This window comes from Oncorhynchus keta, chromosome 24 (genome assembly GCF_023373465.1).
Source record: "Oncorhynchus keta strain PuntledgeMale-10-30-2019 chromosome 24, Oket_V2, whole genome shotgun sequence".
Taxonomy (NCBI): Eukaryota; Metazoa; Chordata; class Actinopteri; order Salmoniformes; family Salmonidae; genus Oncorhynchus; species Oncorhynchus keta.
The window spans coordinates 25,369,016-25,391,855 of record NC_068444.1 but is presented as its reverse complement, the minus strand read 5'-3'; the positions used below and the strand labels follow the sequence as shown (position 1 = coordinate 25,391,855).

Here is a 22,840-nt window from a genome sequence, read left to right as displayed (position 1 = left end):
AAGCCTAGGGATCACTCTGCTCCTCTTCTCTCCCCCTGACCAGCTAGACAGAGTGGTATCACTGTGTGTGTACGTGTCCAGACGGAAAGGCTCACTCAGACACTTTAATTATTCACTAGGTGAGGATGACTCAGAGCAGGGGAGGCTGAAAGAATAGAGGGAGGTGAGGAGGAGTGGTACTTCAGTCTTCTCCACATGAAGGACCAGGGTTACATTAGGCCCAGACAGCTCTACTCCACAGATGTGCGTGTATGTGTCTGCCTTCGTGCGTGCGTGCATACATTTGCATGCATGGATTTTTGTGCCTGCATATGTGTGTCTAGAATGAGTGTATTAGGTGGGAGGCAATCTAAGAAACTGCATCTGCCTGATTCACCAGGTCTATCACCATCTCTTGCTAAGCTACTGTACCATGGTCGTTTCCCAAATGGCACCCTATTCCCTATCTAGTGCACTACTTTTGACCAGACCCCTATGGGCCCTGTTCAAAAGTAGTTCACTAAATAGGGAGCCATTTGGGACACATGGTCTCTTCTCCCTGCTATCTTCACTCTGACTCACTCACTGGGCTTAAAACAGCATCACTGAGCTAGTCTCTTGATTTCCATGACAGCATCAAACAACATAAAACAAAGGAAGTGAAGCAGTGCCAACCAAGGAGGACGCTTCAGCCTTTGGTTACCATCTGACTAGCACAACAACCCGCTCATACATACTCACTATAGTATAGCAGCAATGTGTTGCTCCCTTTGCGACCATAGCTACTTTTATAGCAGACAATTTGTTCTCCTTTAAAACTCACTGTGCGGCCATACCAACTAGTTAAGTAAGTCTCTCTCCCTGAAGTAAGGAGGTGTAGTGGTGTAGTTTACTCAGGAAGGTTGCTAACACTGATCGGAAGAGGCAAGGAGCATGCCTGGATGCAGTGGGCCGGCTTGTAAACACACTTGGCTGCGCTTAGGAGAGGAGAAAAACAAGTGGCTGTAGAGCTCGGAGAGTACCAGGCCTAGAGCCCTCTACTCTGCAGCTGGCTATGGGGAGCCCACACACACATGCAGAAGCATGCACGCTCATGTGATATAATTATTATTTTGTAGATGTGTTATGGAGACACACAGCTAAGTGTGAAATGTGAAAGCACTTGAGGCAGCAGCTTGCTGTATCCCTATACTGTATGACTGGATGGCAGAAGACTGTGATGAGTTCATTAGTGGCTAAATAAGTAAAGAAGGAAGAATGGCGAGGGGAGAACATTATGGTTGTCCCAAATGTCACCCTATTCCCTATATAGTGCACATTTGACCAGAGCCCTATTTATAGAGAATAGGGTGTCATTTGGGAAGCAACCTGTCTCTTCTGAAGGGCTATAGTGCTCCTGTCTTACCTCTGAGGTCGGTCTGGGCGTGGCCTGGTCCGGTGTGTGTGTTCTGTCGATTCATGCGCATCGACGTGCGCAGCGGAGTGTGTCTCTGATCATCCAGGTAGGTCAGGTCCTCCAGGTGAGCCGAGCTGGTGGCTGAGGTGTGTGTGTGTGTGTGTGTGTGTGTGTGTGTGTGTGTGTGTGTGTGTGTGTGTGTGTGTGTGTGTGTGTGTGTGTGTGTGTGTGTAATGTGTGTGTGGAAGAGGAGAGAAAGAAACCATTTGATTCACATGCAGCTTTGATTCACATACAGTATTATGATAGCTCATGCCAGCATCCTGAGGCGGTTTGGTCGTCAAGACTGAGTAAGTTCACAGTAAAGTTTAGAGAGGAAGGCAGGAGGGAGGGATGCAATATGGCTGTTACATGGACCTGTCCCCCACCCCCCTCTGAACGGCTGTTCCATGGGCTTGTGAGAGGAGGCAGATGCCACCTAGACCCTGTGGATTAATTAACTCTGCAGACAAATGTCTTATTCATGGAGAAAAATCCTTCACACTGACACTGCTGCTTGCTCACACCATGCTGTGTCTGCAGACCAGCTCTACTCTGGGGGCCACTGCATTTTCAATGAGATTACAGAGGCTGGTGTGTGTGTGTGAGGGGGGGCGGGTCAATTCCCTCAACCCGCCACCACATCAGTGGGAGCTGCAGCCTCAAAGCCAGTCAGAGTCAGAGGAGGACATATGTATGACTAAGTGAACTATCAGTTATAAGGTATGTCTACAGCAATGTCAGACCACAGCTTTGAGAGAGCGAGAGCGAGAGAGAGAGAGAGAGAGAGAGAGAGAGAGAGAGAGAGAGAGAGAGAGAGAGAGAGAGAAAAGAGAGATTCACTACTCTCAGAGCATGGAGGTCAAACAGTCAATCACACCTTGAGGCACTGTCTTCTTTGGAACTCTACCTGAATAGATCCACAGCTGCATCATGGAGTGAGGAAGGAGAGGAAGGGGGTCGAGCATGACTTCCTATTGACTCCCTCTCAGATCAGCCCTAACTCGTCAGTAGCATCTATCCAGGCAAACTGCACCCAGGTTGGAAGTACAATATAATCCATGGGGAGAGATCTAGTGAGGTATGCTGGGATCAGATCAGTCTGATCATTAACACTGGTCTCTTCCTCCTCTGTCCGTCTCAGAGGGTTCACCTCCCAGCAGCTTGTGTGCATCACCAGCTTAGTGTTAATGCTCCAGTAGCATGTGTGTCTGTGTTGTTGATTGCAGTGAGTCACTACAGCAAACCAGCAATGGAGTCAACCAATGATGAAGCTCACAGCACAGCTTTCCCAAAATGGAGGGAGGACAGCAGCTGGGAATGCTGGGGGCTTGGCCCTGGACGTTACTGGAATGGGGGTGGCCATGGTCATGGAACTGGGTGATGTAAGTCCCAAACTGCACCCTATTCCCTATATAGTGCACTACTTTTGATCAGAGCCCTATGGGCCCTGGTAAAGAAAAGAAAAAACTATTGCACTAAATAGGAAATCGGGTGTCAATTGGGACACAGACTGGTTTGTTCAGATAAGAAACGCCACTCCTACTACCACTACGCTAGCCTGGTCAGTTTGTGATGTATGGCCTACATGTTTGGCATGACAATGACCATAGGAGTTGGCAAGACAGCACAAACATATCTGGGTACAGGTTACCACTAAACTAAGACAAAAGGTCAAAGATAATGTTTGGGCTTGGGAATAAGGTCAGGAGCTAAATTCAAATTCTCCCTTTCCCTTTCTTCAACTCGGTTTTAATCTGAGGAGGACTGAGTTGAGAGTTGAATTCACTATCTATCAGCAATGCAGTGTCTGTGCCAATGCAGCTAAGATAGCACAACTAGCGTGCTCAGTGGAAATGGAGGGGGAAAAGTGTTAGTGAGAGAGTGAGAGTGAGAGAGAGAGAGACATCATGATGAAATGACTCCTGGCGCTGAATAGCATGGTGGAGACCTCACCCATCTGTGTGCGTGAATGCGCATGTTCCTGCTTTAACAACCCAGTTATAAAGCACATGTCCAGGAACATTACTGCTCTCTGATATACATCCAGGTTAGGCAGTAGGCCTGGTATCCCAACAGTCCAGCCAGTTATCCCACAACACATTTCAGAAATGAACTAAATGCTATTGTCTCCTGTAAAATGTGATGCCGCCCAATCTCCCTCTCCAAGGGGAAATAGATGTATTGACATTTCTAGTGTAATATTTCTACAATACAGGTTGCATACCAAATTGGACCCTATTGCTATTAAGTGCACTCATTTTGACCAGGGCCCATACGGCTCCATTTTGGACACACCCTACATTATTAATATGTACAGAGGTGAAAATTCTGAAGAATGGCATGGTGCAAAACCTGATGGGTTACTGACTATGTTTTATTAGTCTGGTCTTCAAGACCAAAGAGTTTTGAGGAAAATGTAAATTTTTCAATGAGAGGTTTCTATTCATTTCTGTTCTATTCCACTTAAAATACTACTGAGATGACTGTGAACGAGACAGAAAAGATATCCTCCTTTAACATTATATATTTCCTCCCTCCTTCACCCTCTCTCTTTTCTCTCCATCCTTCGCCTCCCTCCATCCCTCTCACACTCTCCCAACAAGCTTCTCTCTCATTAGGTAATAAAGTATCCCCCTCTCCTCATTTTCCACCTCTGCAGCCTCCCTTTCCTCTCACTCCACGGTCTCAGCTAGTTCTCTCCTCCTGCACTTCAAAGCAGTGTCTCTCTCCCTCTCAGTGACTCAGGGGGATAGAAACGGTTAATGCCCGAAGCTCTGATGTTCCTCTGCCGTGGGAGACCAGCCAATCCACGGCCTCCTCTCCTCCCTCCTTTCTTCCATCCCTCGCTCTTCTTCCCCTTGGTGGAGGAGATAGCTCTCCCTCTTTCCCTACCTCCTAATACATCCACTTCTCTCCTCCTTCTCAGTCCCATTCCACCACTCACAAGGTTCATTCTACTGTAGGCCTGGATAAAATAAATCATCATGTTCTCTTTCGCTCCTCTCCCTCCCTCGCTGTCGCTCTCACCTCATCTCATGTTACTTCTCGAGCAGCTCTCGAGCCCACTCCTCCTGCCTGCTCTGTCCTTTTTCAAGGACTCATTATTGAAGCAGGAGAATAGATTGAAGCTCATTCTCTCTAAACCACTGTCTGTACACCCACTACCTGGCTGTCAGACAGACAGTTAGCTATTAGAACATGGCTGACATAGAGAGCAGGTCAGAACCGATATGTGTGAGTTATATTACTCCTTTTAGTGAAACTGTTCCATTATCTACTCTGGCACACTACTAAGAATGAAACAATACACTGGGAGTTCATTCTGAGCGGTATGTTAGTATTGACATTGTCGGAACCCCACTACATCTTCGCAACACTGTAACGTCTGAAGGGAAGGCTCAGTAATACAGCTCATCTCCAATGAATGTCTCGGCTCTGAATAGCAGGACAATAATACAATATGATCCATCAGGAATGGCAGCCTGTTATGTAACTTCACATTTTAAGACTAATTTAGCCATACTTTGGGGAATAAGCTATTTGAGGCATGCTATAAGTGTCATAACTAGACAAACATACATTTTCTATGTAACCTTCCCCTCAACATTCAGATACAATTGACAGAATGTGCAAAATATATATATATTTTCCTGGAAGCAAACAATAGAGCTCAATACTGAGAATGAGGCTGTCAACATTATCTTGCACCTTTTAGATAAAAAGGGGAAGGAAGGACACTGCATAAGGACGCAGTCAAGGTTAAGCCGTAGGTCAACGTCAAAGGTCAAAGGTTAGGATATAGATGTGTACAGTAGGAACAGACCAAGCAGGAAGAGCGAGGAAGAGGGTGGGACTCACCTGCGACGGAGTTAGGGCGAGGCATGAGGTACAAAGGGATCGAGTGAGCGGAGTGGGAGGACATGCTGTCTAGGTGTCTCTCAGGGATCTTGTTGAGGCTGTAGGTTGAGGCGGCCATGTTCTCATCCACACGGTACAGGAACGAGTCGGTGCCAGACTTCTGGCTCTGCCACAGCTTCAGGTTACTGCCACGCGAGAAACCCCCCTCCCCGTATTTACCCCCCCGCTCAGCGTTCTCCGAGTAGCTGGTCAGGGTGGCTGGAAGGAAGCAAGGAACAACGGGAGTAGAGGAGAGGGGTCAGGGGTCAGAGTGTAAGGAAGGAGGGGTTGACTCTGCTATGACCATGCTTGATGAGCCAAAGTCACAACCAATCATATACAGTCGTGGCCAAAAGTTTTGAGAATTACACAAATATAAATTTTCACAAAGTCTGCTGCCTCAGTTTGTATGATGGCAATTTGCATATACTCCAGAATGTTATGAAGAGTGATCAGATGAATTGCATTTAATTGCAAAGTCCCTCTTTGCCATGCAAATGAAATGAATCCCCCAAAAAACATTTCCACTGCATTTCAGCCCTGCCAAAAAAGGACCAGCTGACATCATGTCAGTGATTCTCTCGTTAACACAGGTGTGAGTGTTGACGAGGACAAGGCTGGAGATCACTCTGTCATGCTGATCGAGTTCAAATAACAGACTGGAAGCTTCAAAAGGAGGGTGGTGCTTGGAATCATTGTTCGTCCTCTGTCAACCATGGTTACCTGCAAGGAAACACGTGCCGTCATCATTGCTTTGCACAAAAAGGGCTTCACAGGCAACGATATTGCTACCAGTAAGATTGCACTTAAATCAACCATTTATCGCATCATCAAGAACTTCAAGGAGAGCGTTTCAATTGTTGTGAAGGCGGCTTCAGGACGCCCAAGAAAGTTCAGCAAGGGCCAGGACCGTCTCCTAAAGCTGATTCAGCTGCGGGATCGGGGCACCACCAGTACAGAGCTTGCTCAGGAATGGCAGCAGCCAGGTGTGAGTGCATCTACAGTGCCTTGCAAAAGTATTCGGCCCCCTTGAACTTTGCGACCTTTTGCCACATTTCAGGCTTCAAACATAAAGATATAAAACTGTATTTTTTTGTGAAGAATCAACAATAAGTGGGACACAATCATGAAGTGGAACGACATTTATTGGATATTTCAAACTTTTTTAACAAATCAAAAACTGAAAAATTGGGTGTGCAAAATTATTCTATTATTATTCGCTACCATCAGTCCTGTGTCATGCCAACAGTAAAGCATCCTGAGACCATTCATGAGTGTGGTTGCTTCTCAGCCAAGGGAGTGGGCTCACTCACAATTTTGCCTAACACAGCCATGAATAAAGAATGGTACCAACACATCCTCCGAGAGCAACTTCTACCAACCATCCAGGAACAGTTTGGTGACAAACAATGCCTTTTCCAGCATGATGGAGCCCCTTGCCATAAGGTCAAAAGTGATAACTAAGTGGCTCGGGGAACAAAACATTGATTTTTTGGGTCCATGGCCAGGAAACTCGCCAGACCTTAATCCCATTGAGAACTTGTGGTCAATCCTCAAGAGGCGGGTGGACAAACAAAAACCCACAAATTATGACAAACTCCAAGCATTGATTATGGAAGAATGGGCTGCCATCAGTCAGGATGTGGTCCAGAAGTTAATTGACAGCATGCCAGGGCGGATTGCAACGGTCTTGAAAAAAAAAGGGTCAACACTGCAAATATTGACTTTTTGCATCAACTTCATGTAATTGTCAATAAAAGCCTTTGACACGTATGAAATGCTTGTAATTATACTCCAGTATTTCATAGTAACATCTGGCAAAAATATCTAAAGACACTGAAGCAGCAAACTTTGTGGAAATTAATATTTGTGTCATTCTCAAAACCTTTGGCCACGACTGTACAGTGCATTCGGAAGGTATTCAGACCCCTTGACTTTTTCCACATTGTGTTACGTTACAGCCTTTTCTAAAATGGATTCAATTGTATTTTTTTCTCATCTATACACAATACCCCTAATGACAAGGCAAAAACATATTTTTTGAAATGTTTGCAAATGTAAAAAAAACTGAAATAACACATTTAGATGAGTAGTCAGACCATTTACTCAGTACTTTGTTGAAGCACCTTTGGCAGCGATTACATCCTCGAGTCATCTTGGGTATGATGCTACAAGCTTGGCACACCTGTTTTTGGGGAGTTTCTCCCATTCTTCTCTGCTGATCCTCTCAAGCTCTGTCAGATTGGATGGGGAGCATCCTGTCCTGTTGGAAGGTGAACCTTGCCCCGGTCTGAGGTCCTGAGTGCTCTGGAGCAGGTTTTCATCAAGGATCTCTCTGTACTTTGCTCTGTTCATCTTCCTCTTGATCCTGACTAGTCTACCAGTCCCTGCAGCTGAAAAACATCCCCACAGCATGATGCTGCCACCACCATGGTGCCAGGTTTCCTCCAGACACTTGGCATTCAGGTCAAATAGATACATCTTGGTTTCATTAGACCAGACAATCTTGTTTCTCATGGTCAGAGTCCTTTAGGTGCCTTATGAGGATTGGCTTCCGTCTGGCCACTCTACTATAAAGCCCTGATGGGTGGAGTGCTGCAGAGATGTTTGTCCTTCTGGAAAGTTCTCCCATCTCCACAGAGGAACTCTGGAGGTCTGTCAGAATGACCATCAGGTTCTTGGCCACCTCCCTGACCAAGGCCCTTCTCCCCCGATTGCTCAGTTTGGCTGGACGGCCAGCTCTAACAAAAGTCTTGGTGGTTCCTAACTACTTCTATTTAAGAATGATGGAGGCTACTGTGTTCTTGGGGACCTTCAATGCTGCAAAGGATGATGGTACCCTTCCCCAGATCTGTGCCTCAACACAATCCTATTTCAGGGCTCTACGGACAATTCCTTCGACCTCTTGGCTTGATTTTTGCTCTGACATGTACTGTCAAATGTGGGATCGTATAAAAACAGGTGTGTGCCATTCCAAATCATGTCCAATCAATTTAATTTACCACAGGTGGACTCCAATCAAGTTGTAGAAACATCTCAATGATGATCCATGGAAACAGGATGCACCTCAGCTCAATTTCGAGTCTCATAGAAAAAGGTCTGAAAACGTATGTAAATAAGGTCCAGTTTATTGCCAAAATTTCGAAAATCCTGTTTTCACTTTGTCATTAGGGGGTATTGGTCTGACTATGTGTATGTGTATTTTTTCATGTGTGCGTTCATGTGTGTGTGTATATACAACCCTTCCCCCTCACCAATGATGCCGCTGTCCCGGCTCTCCAGGGTGGAGGTGGGGCTGGTGACAGATCCGTAGGCGTGGTCCTTGTGGCCCTGGTTACCCCCGGGCATGGCACTATCGGCGCCGGGCGGCAGGGTGGAGCAGGGGGAGCCGGCCGGGGGGGAGGCTGTGCTGCTGGTCAGGGTGGAGCACGGACTGATCCTCTGGTTACCAGCCAGGTCCTGGAGGAGAAATACACACAGTCAATGCCCAAGCCCGTGCCCACACACACACCCCAGAAACCCAAGACGATTGAGCCCACCATCAATCGGAGAGGAGCAAATTACCACCACAAGGTAATGGAGGAAGTAATCACATGTTGAGTCTCTCGGTTTCAAACATCTCTGGCTCTAGTAAGCACTGAGCCTGGTACTGGAAACCATGCTACTGTCTTCCATTGCGTTCTGTGTAGGTGTATAATTATCTGGGACCAATAGTACTGAAGCTTCCGTTTGATCTCTTGCAGCAGAATGATTCCACAGCCTTGCTGAGAGAGAGAGCTTTACACAGTTCCTGACCCTTCCCCCATTGGATGTTACCTGTCACAATGTTACTACCCCCTGCCGTGCCCCTCCCTGATGTCAGCTCAGGTTAGGATGAGAGGGCACGACAGGGAGAGAGGCATTCTGGCATGGCTAAGCTACACACTCACACATACACACATACACACAGACACACACACATTCATTATTTGTAAGGTAAAGGACTCTCAGTTCACGTAGCTGACTAGTGCTAAAAAAACAGGTTTATTGTGCAAATATACTGTGTAAATATACAAGGAGTTCCTTCCTTGTATTTACATTTATGCTATTTGTACTCTATTTTTATTCCATTGAGCTAATTTTTTAATTATGGTTAACTTACTTACTCTTATTGTTATTATGCTTAACTTACTTACTCTTATTGTTATTATGCTTAACTTACTTACTCTTATTTTTATTATGCTTAACTTACTTACTCTTATTGTTATTATGTCGCATTGTTGAGAGGTGAACCTGCAAGAAAGCATTTCAATGTACTGTGTACCATGTGCATATGACATATACACTTGATCTACTGTAGAAGACCATGGCTCCCCCTCATATGCCCTCCTGAAGCCTCAACTCAACCCCAAGCCTCAACTGCTTAGCCCCCTTTGTATCCAGTCTATGTAACAGTCAGACTGCCCCTGGTCTTCCTGGTCAGTGTGAGTCAGTCAGAGCTGTAGTGACAAGACAGAGAGCCAAGTCAGGCCGCATGCTGTCTGTTACGTGTTCCCTCTCATCTCTGCCCCCCCCCCCCAACTCCTGGGGCCAGGGGGGTTGGGGCCTGTACAGTCAATGAGTTGGGCAGGCGCAGTAAGAGCTGTCCCCTGTACTCAGGGTTTGGAAGAGAGCAGTCAATCGGCACATTTACAGGGTCAGTCTGTGAGAAGCTAACAGAAAACGAACACACACAGCACCTCTATTCAGCAAGCAGCATAACCTCCATCTGCTGGGCTAGTGCATTCTGGTTTGCATCCCAAATGGCGCCCTATTCCATATATAGTACACTACTTCAAATGTATAGCACTACATAGGCAATAGGATGCCATTTGGGACATCTCTTCTGTGTATTAGTCTGACCATCTGACCTTAAAATGCACGGTAGAATTGGATTGAACTTGGATGCTTGGATCTTTGCCTTGCTGAGGCAGATACGTGGAGAGGCAGAGGGGTGTAGAGGGGTCAGGCAATTAATGGCCGGCTTTCTGGAGGTTGAGAAGGTCACCTTCCTCCCTAAGCCAATAGGCTTTAGCAATCCTGCAGAGATCCCAGCTACCGTAACAATCCTACCTACTGTAGGCCAACTGAAAGTTTATCGTATATTGATTTTAACAGTAAAAGGAAATGTATCCTTTAATATCCTCATATTGCCGCCCTTGAGAGGTTCAATGTATTTTCATGGATCAAAAAAAATAGATACTTAGGACAGGCTATATTTGTGAAGAAAATATTGGAAAATTTGACTTGAGGGAGCGCACACGGCAGGAGTCCACGATGAGTCACCAGTTTGCATCCCAAATGGCACCCTATTCCCTACATTGTGCACTACTTTTCACCAGAGCCCTATGGCCCTTCTCTCTAGAGTGAGAAGCCACTTGAATGAACCTCTCTCACATACCTCTCTATACACCCCCACCACTACAGCATAACAGCATGTGCTATCAGTCTAATCGGTTAGCCACACTGCGTCAGCCCATACCTATACAGTCCATAACACACCTAGCTGAAGCAACGGCTAACGCCGTCCGTCCCTCTCCCTCCCTCCCGCCCTCCCCAGTGGGTTGGCCTATGCCCTCCCAGGCCCATGGCTGCGCCCCTGCCCAGTGGGTTGGCCTATGCCCTCCCAGGCCCATGGCTGCGCCCCTGCCCAGTCATGTGAAATCCATAGATTAAGGCCTAATGAATTTATTTCAATTGACAGATTTCCTTGTATGAACTATTATTCAGTCAAATCTTTGAAATTGTTTGCTGTGTGGGCGTAGCGCATAAAATTAGTCTGTCCTCGGTTGCACTCACTACAGAGTTCCAAACTTCCTCTGAAAGCAACGTCACCACGCGCAATGTCAAGCATCGGCTGGAGTGGTGTAAAGCTTGCCGCCATTCGGACTCTGGAGCAGTGGAAACATGTTCTCTGGAGTGGTGAATCAAGCTTCACCATCTGGCAGTCCGATGGACAAATCTTGGTTTGGCGGATGCCAGGAGAATGCTACCTGCCCGAATGCATAGTGCCAACTGTAAAGTTTGGTGGATGAGGAATAAAGGTCTGGGGCTGTTTTTCATGGTTTGGACTAGACCCCTTAGTTCCAATGACATTCTAGACGATCTGTGCTTCCAACTTTGTGGCAACAGTTTGGGGAAGGCCCTTTCCTGTTTCAGCATGACAGTGTCCCCGTGCAAAGTGAGGTCCACACAGAAATGGTTTGTCGAGATCGGTGTGGAAGAACTTGACTGGCCTGCCCAGAGCCATCACCTCAACCCCTTCCAACACCCTTTGGGGTGAATTGGTCAACTGCGAGCCAGGCCTAATCGCCAAACATCAGTGCCCGACCTCACTAATGCTCTTGCAGCAAATGCCACTTAGCAGCCCAGGTTCAGTCAGTGGTAAGAGAAATATTAGGCTTCGTCAACCTGCTGGATATCAGCACACCAAAGTGGCAGAATATATTAATGAACGACGCCAAAAGAAATAAATAATTTAAGAACTTTGTTATATAATGACCTTATTAGGGAGGTAGACAGTTTATGCTCAGTGGAGAAACTGAAAAACTGGAAAAGTAAAATACCTTGATGGAGGACAATTTAGTGAGATTCCTTTGATGTGTTGTGTCCTGGCTTATATATGTGTATTAACAGACTGTAAACAAGAGGGTGGTGCGGTTTGCACAACACATCAGGACACCTACAGCACCTGATGTCACAGGAAGGACAAAAAGATCATCAAGGACAACAACCACCCACCCATGTTTATGGATTCAGGGTTGTACCTGGTAGGTTCATTGATAATTTGTGTGAGATTGAGGGCATCTTTCTTAGATTGTGGGATGGTATATCCCAGTTCAGCTCACCTAACAGTACGAACTCTGTAGATAGATGGGGGGCAATCAATTCACATATGGTGTCCAGGGCACAGCTGGGGGCTGAGGGGGGTCTATAACAAGTGGCAACAGTGAGAGACTTATTTCTGGAAAGGTGGATTTTTAAAAGTAGAAGCTTGCACTGTTTGGGCACAGACCTGGATAGTATGCCAGAACTCTGCAGGCTCTCTGCAGTAGATTGCAACTCCACCCCCTTTGGCAGTTCTATCTTGTAGGAAAATGTTGTAGTTATGGATGGACATGTCAGAATTTTTGGTGGCCTTGCTAAGCCAGGATTCAGACACGGCTAGGACATCAGGGTTAGCGGAGTGTGCTAAAGCATTGAATAAAACAAACTTAGGGAGGACGCCTCTGATGTTAACATGCATGAAACCAAGGCTTTTACGGTTACCAAAGTCAATAAATGAGAGTGCCTGGGGAATGGGTGTAGTGCTGGGGGCAACAGGGCTGGGTTAACCTCTACATCACCAGAGGAACAGAGGAGGAGTAGGATAAGGGTACGGCTAAAGGCTATAAGAACTGGTCGTCTTGTGTGTTGGGAACAGAGAATAAAAGAAGCAGATATCTGGGAGTGGTAGAATAGATTTAGGGCATAATGTACAGACAAGGGGATGTGAGTACAGTGGAGGTAAACCTAGGCACTGAGTGATGATTAGAGAGGTTGTGTCTCTGGAGGCACCAGTTAAGCCAGGTGATGTCTCCGCATGTGTGGGGGGCGGGACAAAAGAGCTATCTAAGGCATTTTGAGCAGGACTGGGGGCTCTACAATGAAATAAAACAATAATAACTAACCGAAACAGCAGGTGCACCAAGGTGCATCAAAGCTGGGACCGAGAGACTGAAAATAGCTTCTATCTCAAGGCCATCAGACTGTTAAACAGCCATCATCAACACAGTGAGACTGCTGCCTAAATACAGACTTGAAATCATTGGCCACTTTAATACATGGATCACTCGTCACTTCAATAATGCCACTTTAACAATGTTTAAATATCTTGCATTACTCATCCATATGTACAGTATATACTGTATTTTATACTATCTATTGCATCTTGCCTATGCTACTCAGTCATCGCTCATCCAAATATAGTGGGCTCGAAAATTACTGGCACTGGCAATGCACAAACAATACACCTGCTCTGAAAGGCCCCAGAGTCTGCAACACCACTGAGCAAGGGGCACCACCAAACAGGTCAGGGACAAAGTTGTGGAGAAGTACAGATCAGGGTTGGGTTATAAAAAATATCTGAAACTTTGAACATCCCACGGAGCACCATTAAATCCATTATAAAAAAAATGGAAGAATATGGCACCACAACAAACCAGCCAAGAGATGGCCGCCCACCAACACTCACAGACCAGGCAAGGAGATCATTAATCAGAGAGGCAACAAAGAGACCAAAGATAACCCTGAAGGAGCTGCAAAGCTCCACAGCAGAGATTGGAGTGTCTGTCCATAGGACCACTTTAAGCAGTACACTCCACAGAGCTGGTCTTTATGGAAGAGTGGCCAGAAAAAAGAGATTGCTTAAAGAAAAAAATTATCAAACACATTTGTTGTTTGTCATAAGGCATGTGGGAGACTCCCAAAACATATGGAAGAAGGTACTCTGGTCAGATGAGACTAAAATGCAGCTTTTAGGCCATCAAGGAAAACGCTATGTCTGGAGCAAACCCAACACCTCTCATCACCCCGAGTCCCTCATCCCCACAGTGAAGCATGGTGGTGACAGCATCATGCTGTGGGGACGGTTTTCATCAGCAGGGGCTGGGAAACTGGTCAGAATTGAAGAAAATGTCTTGGAATGGCCTAGTCAAAGTCAATTGAGAATCTGTGGTATGACTCAAAGATTGCTGTACACCAGAGGAACTCATCCAACTTGAAGGAGCTGGAGCCGTTTTGCCTTGAAGAATGGGCAAAAATCCCAGTGGCTAGATGTGCCAAGTTTATAGAGACATACCCCAAGAGACTGGCAGCTGTACTTGCTGCAAAAGGTGGCTCTACAAAGTATTGACTTTGGGGCAGGGGTGGGGGGGAGGGGTGAATAGTACGCTCAAGTTTTCATTTTTTTTGTTTTATTTCTTGTTTGTTTCACAATAAAAAATATTTTGCATCCTCAAAGTGGTAGGCATGTTGTGTAAATGAAATGATATAACCTGAAATTAAAATGTATTTTGGGGGGGGTTGTAAGGCAACAAAATAGGGAATATGCCAAGGGCTCCACTCCACTATTGCTCCACTGTCGGAAGTAGAAGCACAAGCATTTCACTACACTCACAATAACATCTACTAACCATGTGTATGTGACCAATAAAATTTGATTTGATTTGACAAGGAGCTCATCAAACTGTCAGATAGAAGGGGAGGTATTACATCCCAGGTATGTGTGTTTCTTAAATTGAATCAGAAATACAGAAACACCAAATGGAATCTCAAGATATCACAAAAAGGGAGAGAGGTTTTCCTCTCAGAGCGGAAGCAGTAGAGAGAGGAGGGGTTAGCATTGTGGGATTGCCAAACACACACCTGTCTGTCGTCTGGTTCGTCCATGCTATAATGTTCTCCGTCTGGCCCCTCACTAGTTTCGTCTCCCAACAGGAAGCCCAGGCGCGTCATCAATGTGTTGGCTGCCTCATCCACCGACGGAGGGGGCCCCAGCTCCCCGCTTGACTCCCCTTCAGAGAGAAAGAGGAGAGTCGGGGGAAAGAGAGAGAGAGTATGGGGGAAAGTGACAAAGAGAGAGAGAGGGGGCGGGCAAAGAGGAAGAGAGAGAAAGAGAGAGGGAGTGGAGAAAAAAAGGAGTGTGTTTGTGAGTGAGTGTAAAACAAGTAAAACAGAGTCAACCAACTCTCTTGACCTGGAAGGCAACCACACCTTGGATAGACTATAGAAGGAGCAGTCTAGCACATGAAAATGAAAAGATTCACATCGAAGCGGAGGAACAAACTGCTGGATAAATGTTCCTAACCTGTTCAAGCCCCAACTGTGCAACACCTGAGCATGTTAGCTACATATTCTCCTGCTGAAAAATGTTCAGTACAAATCACAAAATCACAAAGAGAATACAAATGCGAGAAGGCATATAGTAGAGTAGAAACCTAGTAGAGTAGAAAAAAGAAACAGTCTCTACCTGAACCACCCCTGAGAGCAAAGCTGTGCATCAGAGGTAAATTCTCCTGAGATTGAGACTGAACTGGACACACTGGCGTTGAGACAGCCAACTCCTTCTAGCCATGACATGACATGCCTGTAAAGATTCCTCCACACACAACTGTTCCCATCCCACACAGTCAGCGTTGTGTTTGGATGAGGTAAGTGAATACGCCCCTCACCTGTGTGAGGGCAGGGTGTGTGTATGTGTACGTGTCTGTGTGTGTGTTTCTAAGAGAGAGAGCAATAGAGGGAGAGAGAGAGAGAGAGAGAGAGAGAGAGAGTGATAGAGGGAGAGAGAGAGAGAAATAGTAGATGTGAATCACTCTACTCACACCGTCTACTGGCATGTACACAGCTATATTGGAGAGGGACTGAATATCCTCTGAAACTACAGTATTATCATATGATGATAATATAGAAGACACTTCTAGTAATGCTGGAGGTTTCACTGTCCTTATTACTGTTTATATTTCTTTAGATCCTGCTCTGGTCTGGTCATGAGGGCACAATACCAGGATGTTGTTATTAAACTAATACCTGATACTGCAGCTGGTGGACTACTTTGTTATGGGCGGGGTGTTGCTGGGTAACGTGTTAATCTCAGCTGAAGAGCTGGTTTCTCTCTGCTGTGTGTGGTGTATGGGTGTTTGATGTGGTCGTGGGAATGTCAAAGAAAGACAGGCGACAGAAGGTGATGGTGTTCAACTAAACAGTGGTGAGACACTGTAGATTATAACAGCTGCTTTCTTTGGGTGTATTCAAAAGGAACCAAACGGAAGCAAACGGGCTGAAACAGGGAGGGACCTACCTCAACTTGTCCAATAAGAAAAACTTGTGTTCATTACTAAATAATTGCACTAATGAATACAACCCAGGTCTCCCACCCTCTCTCCCTACCATCCCTCCCCTCTCTCTGACTGACTGGTCAGACCAGTCCGACAGGTAAACAAACCTGAGAGGTTTAGACCATTAGAGACCAAGGTGAAAGGGTGCCATTGGGATGGTGTTTACTATGTAATTCATGCATTCGACATAAACAACAATGCACACACAGGCGACTGCAGTAATCACCCTACACATTATACGACCCTCAGAACTCAGACACAGTAAAGTGGTCCTTACAAACTTGCCCTTAGCCCTCAATGGAACTCCAAGCATTCCTCCTTGTCTGCAAGACATCAATCAGTCTACCCTCCTCCTACAGAATTTGAATATATAGCGAGCGCTTGTGTGTTTGCCCCCTCTCCCTCTCTTAGTCCCCTTCGCTCAGATTCCTGGAGAGAGACAGATGGTTGCCATGGGAACTATCTGGCGGCGTGGCGGGCAGCGAGGAGGAATGTGTTCCTGTGCAGACGGCCAGACGCATCGGTTTCTCCCCCGGCCGTCCACGGAATTAACGTGGTCCACCACACCAACACAGTCGTGAAGAAAGCACGACAATGCCTCTTCCCGCCCAGGAGGCTGAAAAGGTTTGGTATGGGCCATCAGATCCTCAAAAAGTTATACAGCTGCGACATTGAGAGCATCTTGACTGGCTGCATCACCGCTTGGTATGGCAACTGCTGGCATCTGACCGCAAGGCGATACAGAGGGTAGTCCGTATGGCCCAGTGCATCACTGGGGCCGAGCTCCCTGCCATCCAGGACCTCTATACCAGGCAGTGTCAGAGGAAGGCCCTAAAATATGTCAAAAGACTCCATCCACCCAAGATATATACTGTTCTCTCCGCTACGGTACCAGTGCAACTAGCCTGGAACCATCAGGACCCTGAACAGCTTCTACCCCAAGCCATAAGATTGCTATATAGTTAACCAAATAACTACTCAGACTTTCTGCAAATACCCCCTTTTGCACTAACTCTTTTGACTCATCACATAAGCTGCTACTGTTTATTATATATCCTGTTGTCCAGTCACTTCACCCCTACTACCTACAGTGCATTCGGAAAGTATTCAGACCCCTTTCCTTTTTCCACATTTTGTTTCTTTACAGCCTTGTTCTAAAAATTATTAAATTGAAACTGTTCCTCATTAACCTTCTCACAATAACCCATTATGACAAAGCGAAAACAGGTTTTTAGAAATGTTCGCAAATTTATATTTAAAAAAAAACAGAAATACCTTATTTACATAAGTATTCAGACCCTTTGCCATGAGACTCAAAATTGAGCTCAGGTGCATCCTGTTTCCATTGATCATCCTTGAGATGGTACTAAAAAATGACCTCCATCATTCTTAAATTGAAGGAGTTCGGAACCGCCAAGACTCTTCCTAGAGCTGTACGCCTGGCCAAACTGAACAATCAGGGGAGAAGGGCCTTGGTCAGCGAGGTGACCAAGAACTCAATGGTCTCCAGAATTTCTTTGTGGAGATGGGAGAACCTTCCAGAAGGACAACCATCTCTGCAGCACTCCACCAATCAGGCCGTTATGGTAGAGTGGCCAGATGGAAGCCACTCCTCAGTAAAAGGCACATGATAGCCCGCTTGGAGTTTGTCAAAAGGCACCTAAAGGACTCTCAGACCATGAGAAACAACAACAACTCTTTGTCCAGAATGCCAAGCATCACATCTGGAGGGAACCTGGAACCATCTCTACGGTGAAGCATGGTGGTGGAAGCATTATGCTGTGGGGACGTTTTTCAGCATCCTTGATGAAAACCTGCTCCAGAGCACTCAGTACCTCAGACTGGTGCGAAGGTTCACCTTCCAACAGGACAACAACCCTAAGCACACAGCCAAAACAACGCAGGAGTGGCTTCGGGACAAGTCTCTGAATGTCCTTGTGTGGCCCAGCCAGAGCCCGGACTTGAATCGGATCTAACATCTCTGGAGAGGCCCTGAAAATAGCTGTGCAGCGACGCTCCCCATCCAACCTGACAGAGGAGACGATCTGCAGAGAAGAATGGGAGAAACTCTCCAAATACAGGTGTGCCAAGCTTGTAGCGTCATACCCAAGAAGCCTCGAGGCTGTAATCGCTGCCAATGGTGCTTCAACAAGGTTGAACAAGGTACTGAGTAAAGGGTCTGAATACTTTTTAATGTCTAAAACCCTGTTTTTGCTTTGTCATAAGGGGATATTGTGTGTAGACTGATGAGGAGGAAACACATTTTAATCAATTTTATAATAAGGCTGTAATGTGGAAAAAGGGGTCTGAATACTTTCCAAATACACTGTATATGTCTACCTAAATGACCTCATACCCCTGCACATCAACTCAGTACTGGTCAGGGTCAATTCCAGTCAATTCAGGAAGTACATTGAAATTCCAATGGCAATCATCCTCAATGCTTTTCAATTAGGAAAATGTGTCATTGGAATTTGGTTTACTTTCTGAATTGACTGGAATTTAAATGGAATTGACTCCAGCCCTGGTGCCCCATGAATATAGCCAAGTTATCACTACTCATTGTGTATTGATTCCTTGTGTAATTATTTTTCTCTCTGCATTGTTGGGAAGGGCCCATAAGTAAGCATTTCACTCTTAGTCTACAACTGTTGTTTACGAAGCATGTGACAAATACAATTTGACTTGATTTTTGGATCTGCCTGTCTCGTGCCGAAGGAGGAAAGAGTGTCCATGTGTGGAGCAGGCATGGGAGCCCCAGCCCCGTATCCCCATACCACAGCAGATCAGGGGTTACAGGTGAGGTGAGACAGGAGGGTTAAGCCAAGTAAGCCCCCGCATTCCCCACACATCTACACTTACCACCAGTTGCCACAGCAGAGGAGGGCCGCTGGAATACTGTTACATGGCTACTACCATAGAATTAGGAATTAGAATGATTTAATCGGATCTCAATGGCTACTGCCATAGAATTAGGAATTAGAATGATGTAATCGGATCTCAATGGCTACTGCCATTAAAGAGGACTTGTTCACATACGGTACAGTAGAATGGGTTGTACACTGTACAGTAAAAGAACAGTGGAGGCTATGCCGATTGGTCGTCCACACACACACAAGGCAGAGTGGGAACTATGGTCTGGTATTCTGTCCTAAGATCAGATGTTAAACTCATAATCAGGCTGTTACACGTTCCCTAAGACCTCTTGATAAAAGCTAACGTGTCTGCCATTCGTTCCATGTGGGAGGCCAAAGCTCATCTTTTCTTGGTTTTTCCCTACTGAGCAGAATTCCTGTTCAAATCATTCCATACTACTCTCACACAGTACTAACAGCATGCCTTCATCACATTTAACTGACTACTACCAGACAGGCTTTTCTTGTTGATACAGATTATGTCGCAGATTCAACGCAACATCAAGCTCTTCACTACAACATTAGAGTGCAGATATCAGAATATACTTAACACACGCATAGAGCGAAGGTTTTGGAGATCCTGGCAGATGGAGACGGTGTGAAGTGTTGTGTTTGTCATATTGAGATGACTATCGAACTTCTCTTCACGTCTTCATCCATTGATTAGTGTTCATCTGAGTCAAATCCATATAGGCAGATTGTATCCCAACACAAATGTCAGGAGCTACTACCAAGCCATATGGCGCTATTCTCAATGACTGCACTTAGAGACCAGATTGCAGGAAAGATGAAAAAATCGATACAGAAAAAAAAAAACATTTGAAATTATTTGCTCTATCCTTGATTGACCCAAGTTGATGTTCTCCTCCCGTGGTGGGAAAGAGGGGGATGGAGGGATGGATTGGGGAGGGATGGAGAGAGGGAACTGGACTCTCTGCAGGGCTACAGAGGAAAAGGTCCGCTGTGATCTAAACAGAAACCAAAGATGAGGTGTGGGAGAGGAGCGAGGGAGAGAGGTAGAGAGGGCACGAGGGGGAGTGGTAGACGTAGGGAGAGGTAAAGAGAGAGGAAGCGAGGGAGAGGATTAAATAGTGTCAGCGAACTAGAAAGGCTGAACGGGGGAGCGTCAGGAAAGCAATTCAACTAATAACCTTAGCGATGTGCAGTGCCTGTAAAATATGCAGTGAAAGACAGAACCGAACACTGCTTATCTCTGACACACACATTCAATCTGCACTCACTCACATGCAGATAGACGGACTGACGGACAGACACAGACACAGAGATGGACAGATGGACAGACAGTACTATAAAACATACCAAAGTAAAAACATTGAAAAACAAACAAGGCCATAGCTGTGGGGACTTGAGGAGCAGAGCAGACTTACCGGGACAGTATGTATCCAGGCCGTGGTTCTTGGCAGTGCAGGAGGTGTGTGTAGGGGAGCCAAGCTCTGATTGTGGAATGCGAGGGCTCTCCACAAATTTTGCTTTCCGCAGGGGGGCTGGGAGCAGAATGCACACACACACACACACACACACACACACACACACACACACACACACACACACACACACACACACACACACACACACACACACACACACACACACACACACACACACACACATATATATATATAGAAGGAGACAACACACACACACACACACACACACACACACACACACACACACACAGTGACACAGAACAACCAAATTATAGAAAAGAGAGAGGGGGAGACAGACGGTGATAGAAGAGAGAGGGGGAGACAGACAGAGAGAGCTTATGAGATTGCGTCGGCACATTGAAATGACTAACACGCAGCAAAGCATATCGAAGTCGCTCATTTCAGTTTGGTCACAGGTACAACTTTAGCTCAAGAGAAACAGGATTGTTACAGTGTCATATAGTATACAGAACACCAAGCCAACACTTCTTATACATTAGTCCTATACATTACAATACCAAATCCACTAACCACATTCCTTGGGCATTGAAAACTATCGGGAGGTAAAGATGATACTTACAGTATAACATAGAACAGAATGTCAAACATCCTCATAGACTTCAATTGAATAATCAACTTAACAGCACTGACAAATGCAAATGTCTGTCAGCATGCCTGGTGACGCAATCACAGCAAGAATGCAAATGACATACATCCATTTTGGGAATGTATTCACACCCGACTCCGACAGCCAACCTGTCAACAGATCACTTCCACACAACAGGAAAGGTGTCGAGAATGTTAGAATGATACAAATTTGGGGGTGGCGGATGTGACAAATCTGTTTGGCTCAGAATAGAATAGAATGTAATAGAATAAAATACAACAGAAAATAATGGAATAACAGCGGACTTCCTCAAGTGAGGTGTACACTGGATCAGTTTTATAGACGGATGTAATGGCGACACATTCTGAACTTGAATGTTATGCCAGTGTAAAGGACGTCCCGCTGCTTGCTTAGCGAGAACCAATTCCTCCCGATTCGGCCCATACCTGCCGCAAACGCAGAACCTCTGCCTCACAAACACACGTCCTCCTCAAGCGTCTTACCCGATCACGCCACCTCAAAAGCTAGCTAATGAGGCGACACAAACGGGACACTTTAGGCTGAGGAGGAAGTTTCACACATCCCCATGTGCCGCGCCAGCAATGTTATGATGCAATGTTACGCTAGCCAGGGATGTACACGTCATAGGATAACCACTACAGAGATGTCTATCTGTTACACAAATGTATGACGAACTGAACAGTTCGGTTGAGAGACGCCATCTGACGTAAGACAATGCAGTTCAAGAGAAATCTGATCCCCATTCTAAACAGGTGTTAATTTAATAGGCTAGCTTAGCTGGAATCCCATGACATATTCTAAGCAGCTTTTCTCTCGCTCCACTGAGTGTGGGTTCTCACTCCCCTAAATGGCTGGTGTTGGACAATTATGCAAAATAACTCCACCATTCTCAGCCACATATACCTAGCTTATCACATTGTCTGTCTATTACCCAATACTGAAGACTTGGTTCAACAGAAACATTTAGGAAAATATAACTATATGGCATGCCCTTAAGATACTGTGACTGTTCACCCTTTTCTCTGTCATTATAGGATGAAGCTACTGTCTGTAGTATACATACAGACAGAGAATATGCCCCAACTGGGCCAAGCTACATGTCAAGAGGCGGTTGAAACATCTGCCCCTCTGACGATGCCTCACAACAACTGGAGTACAGCAAGAACAACTCAGCACTGTTGAGTTGGCTCAGGGTTCAAATCAGGAGAACACAGAGGGCTGAGGAGTGATACAAGATACAGTATACCAGTCTACTGAATGCCACTGTGTACAGTACAGTATGGAAGAGGACGTTTACTAACACGACTCAGTTCAACCAGCAGAACGGAGGAAGTAATAGAGCCAAGCAGCACAGAGCCAGGCAGCACAGGGCCAGGCAGCACAGAGCCAGGCAGCACAGAGGCCACAGTGACAAGAAGCCCTACTGAGTCACAGCCAGGACAGGAGTGGGAGAGGACTCACTCACAGAGACGCCCCACCAGCACCATGATATACAGTACTATACTATTGAGAACAGTCCTGCATGTAGGGTAGTGTTTAGAGCAATTAATGACTCAGCATTGGGTAAGAGATACACATACCACACACACACACAGTAGTTTTAAGTTCCTCAGTGTCCAGATCACTGAGGACTTGACATG

General features: G+C 45.9%; 1 protein-coding gene across 1 annotated transcript in view; it reads right to left on the bottom strand.

The window, feature by feature from the left end:
• tanc2b (tetratricopeptide repeat, ankyrin repeat and coiled-coil containing 2b) overlaps window positions 1-22,840 on the bottom strand; it is a 133,088-nt gene that overhangs the window by 36,796 nt on the left and 73,452 nt on the right. The window contains 5 exon segments of the mRNA XM_052478001.1: window positions 1,385-1,516; window positions 5,276-5,533; window positions 8,569-8,773; window positions 14,738-14,886; window positions 20,513-20,629. Coding sequence (XP_052333961.1) covers window positions 1,385-1,516; window positions 5,276-5,533; window positions 8,569-8,773; window positions 14,738-14,886; window positions 20,513-20,629 — 861 coding nt within the window.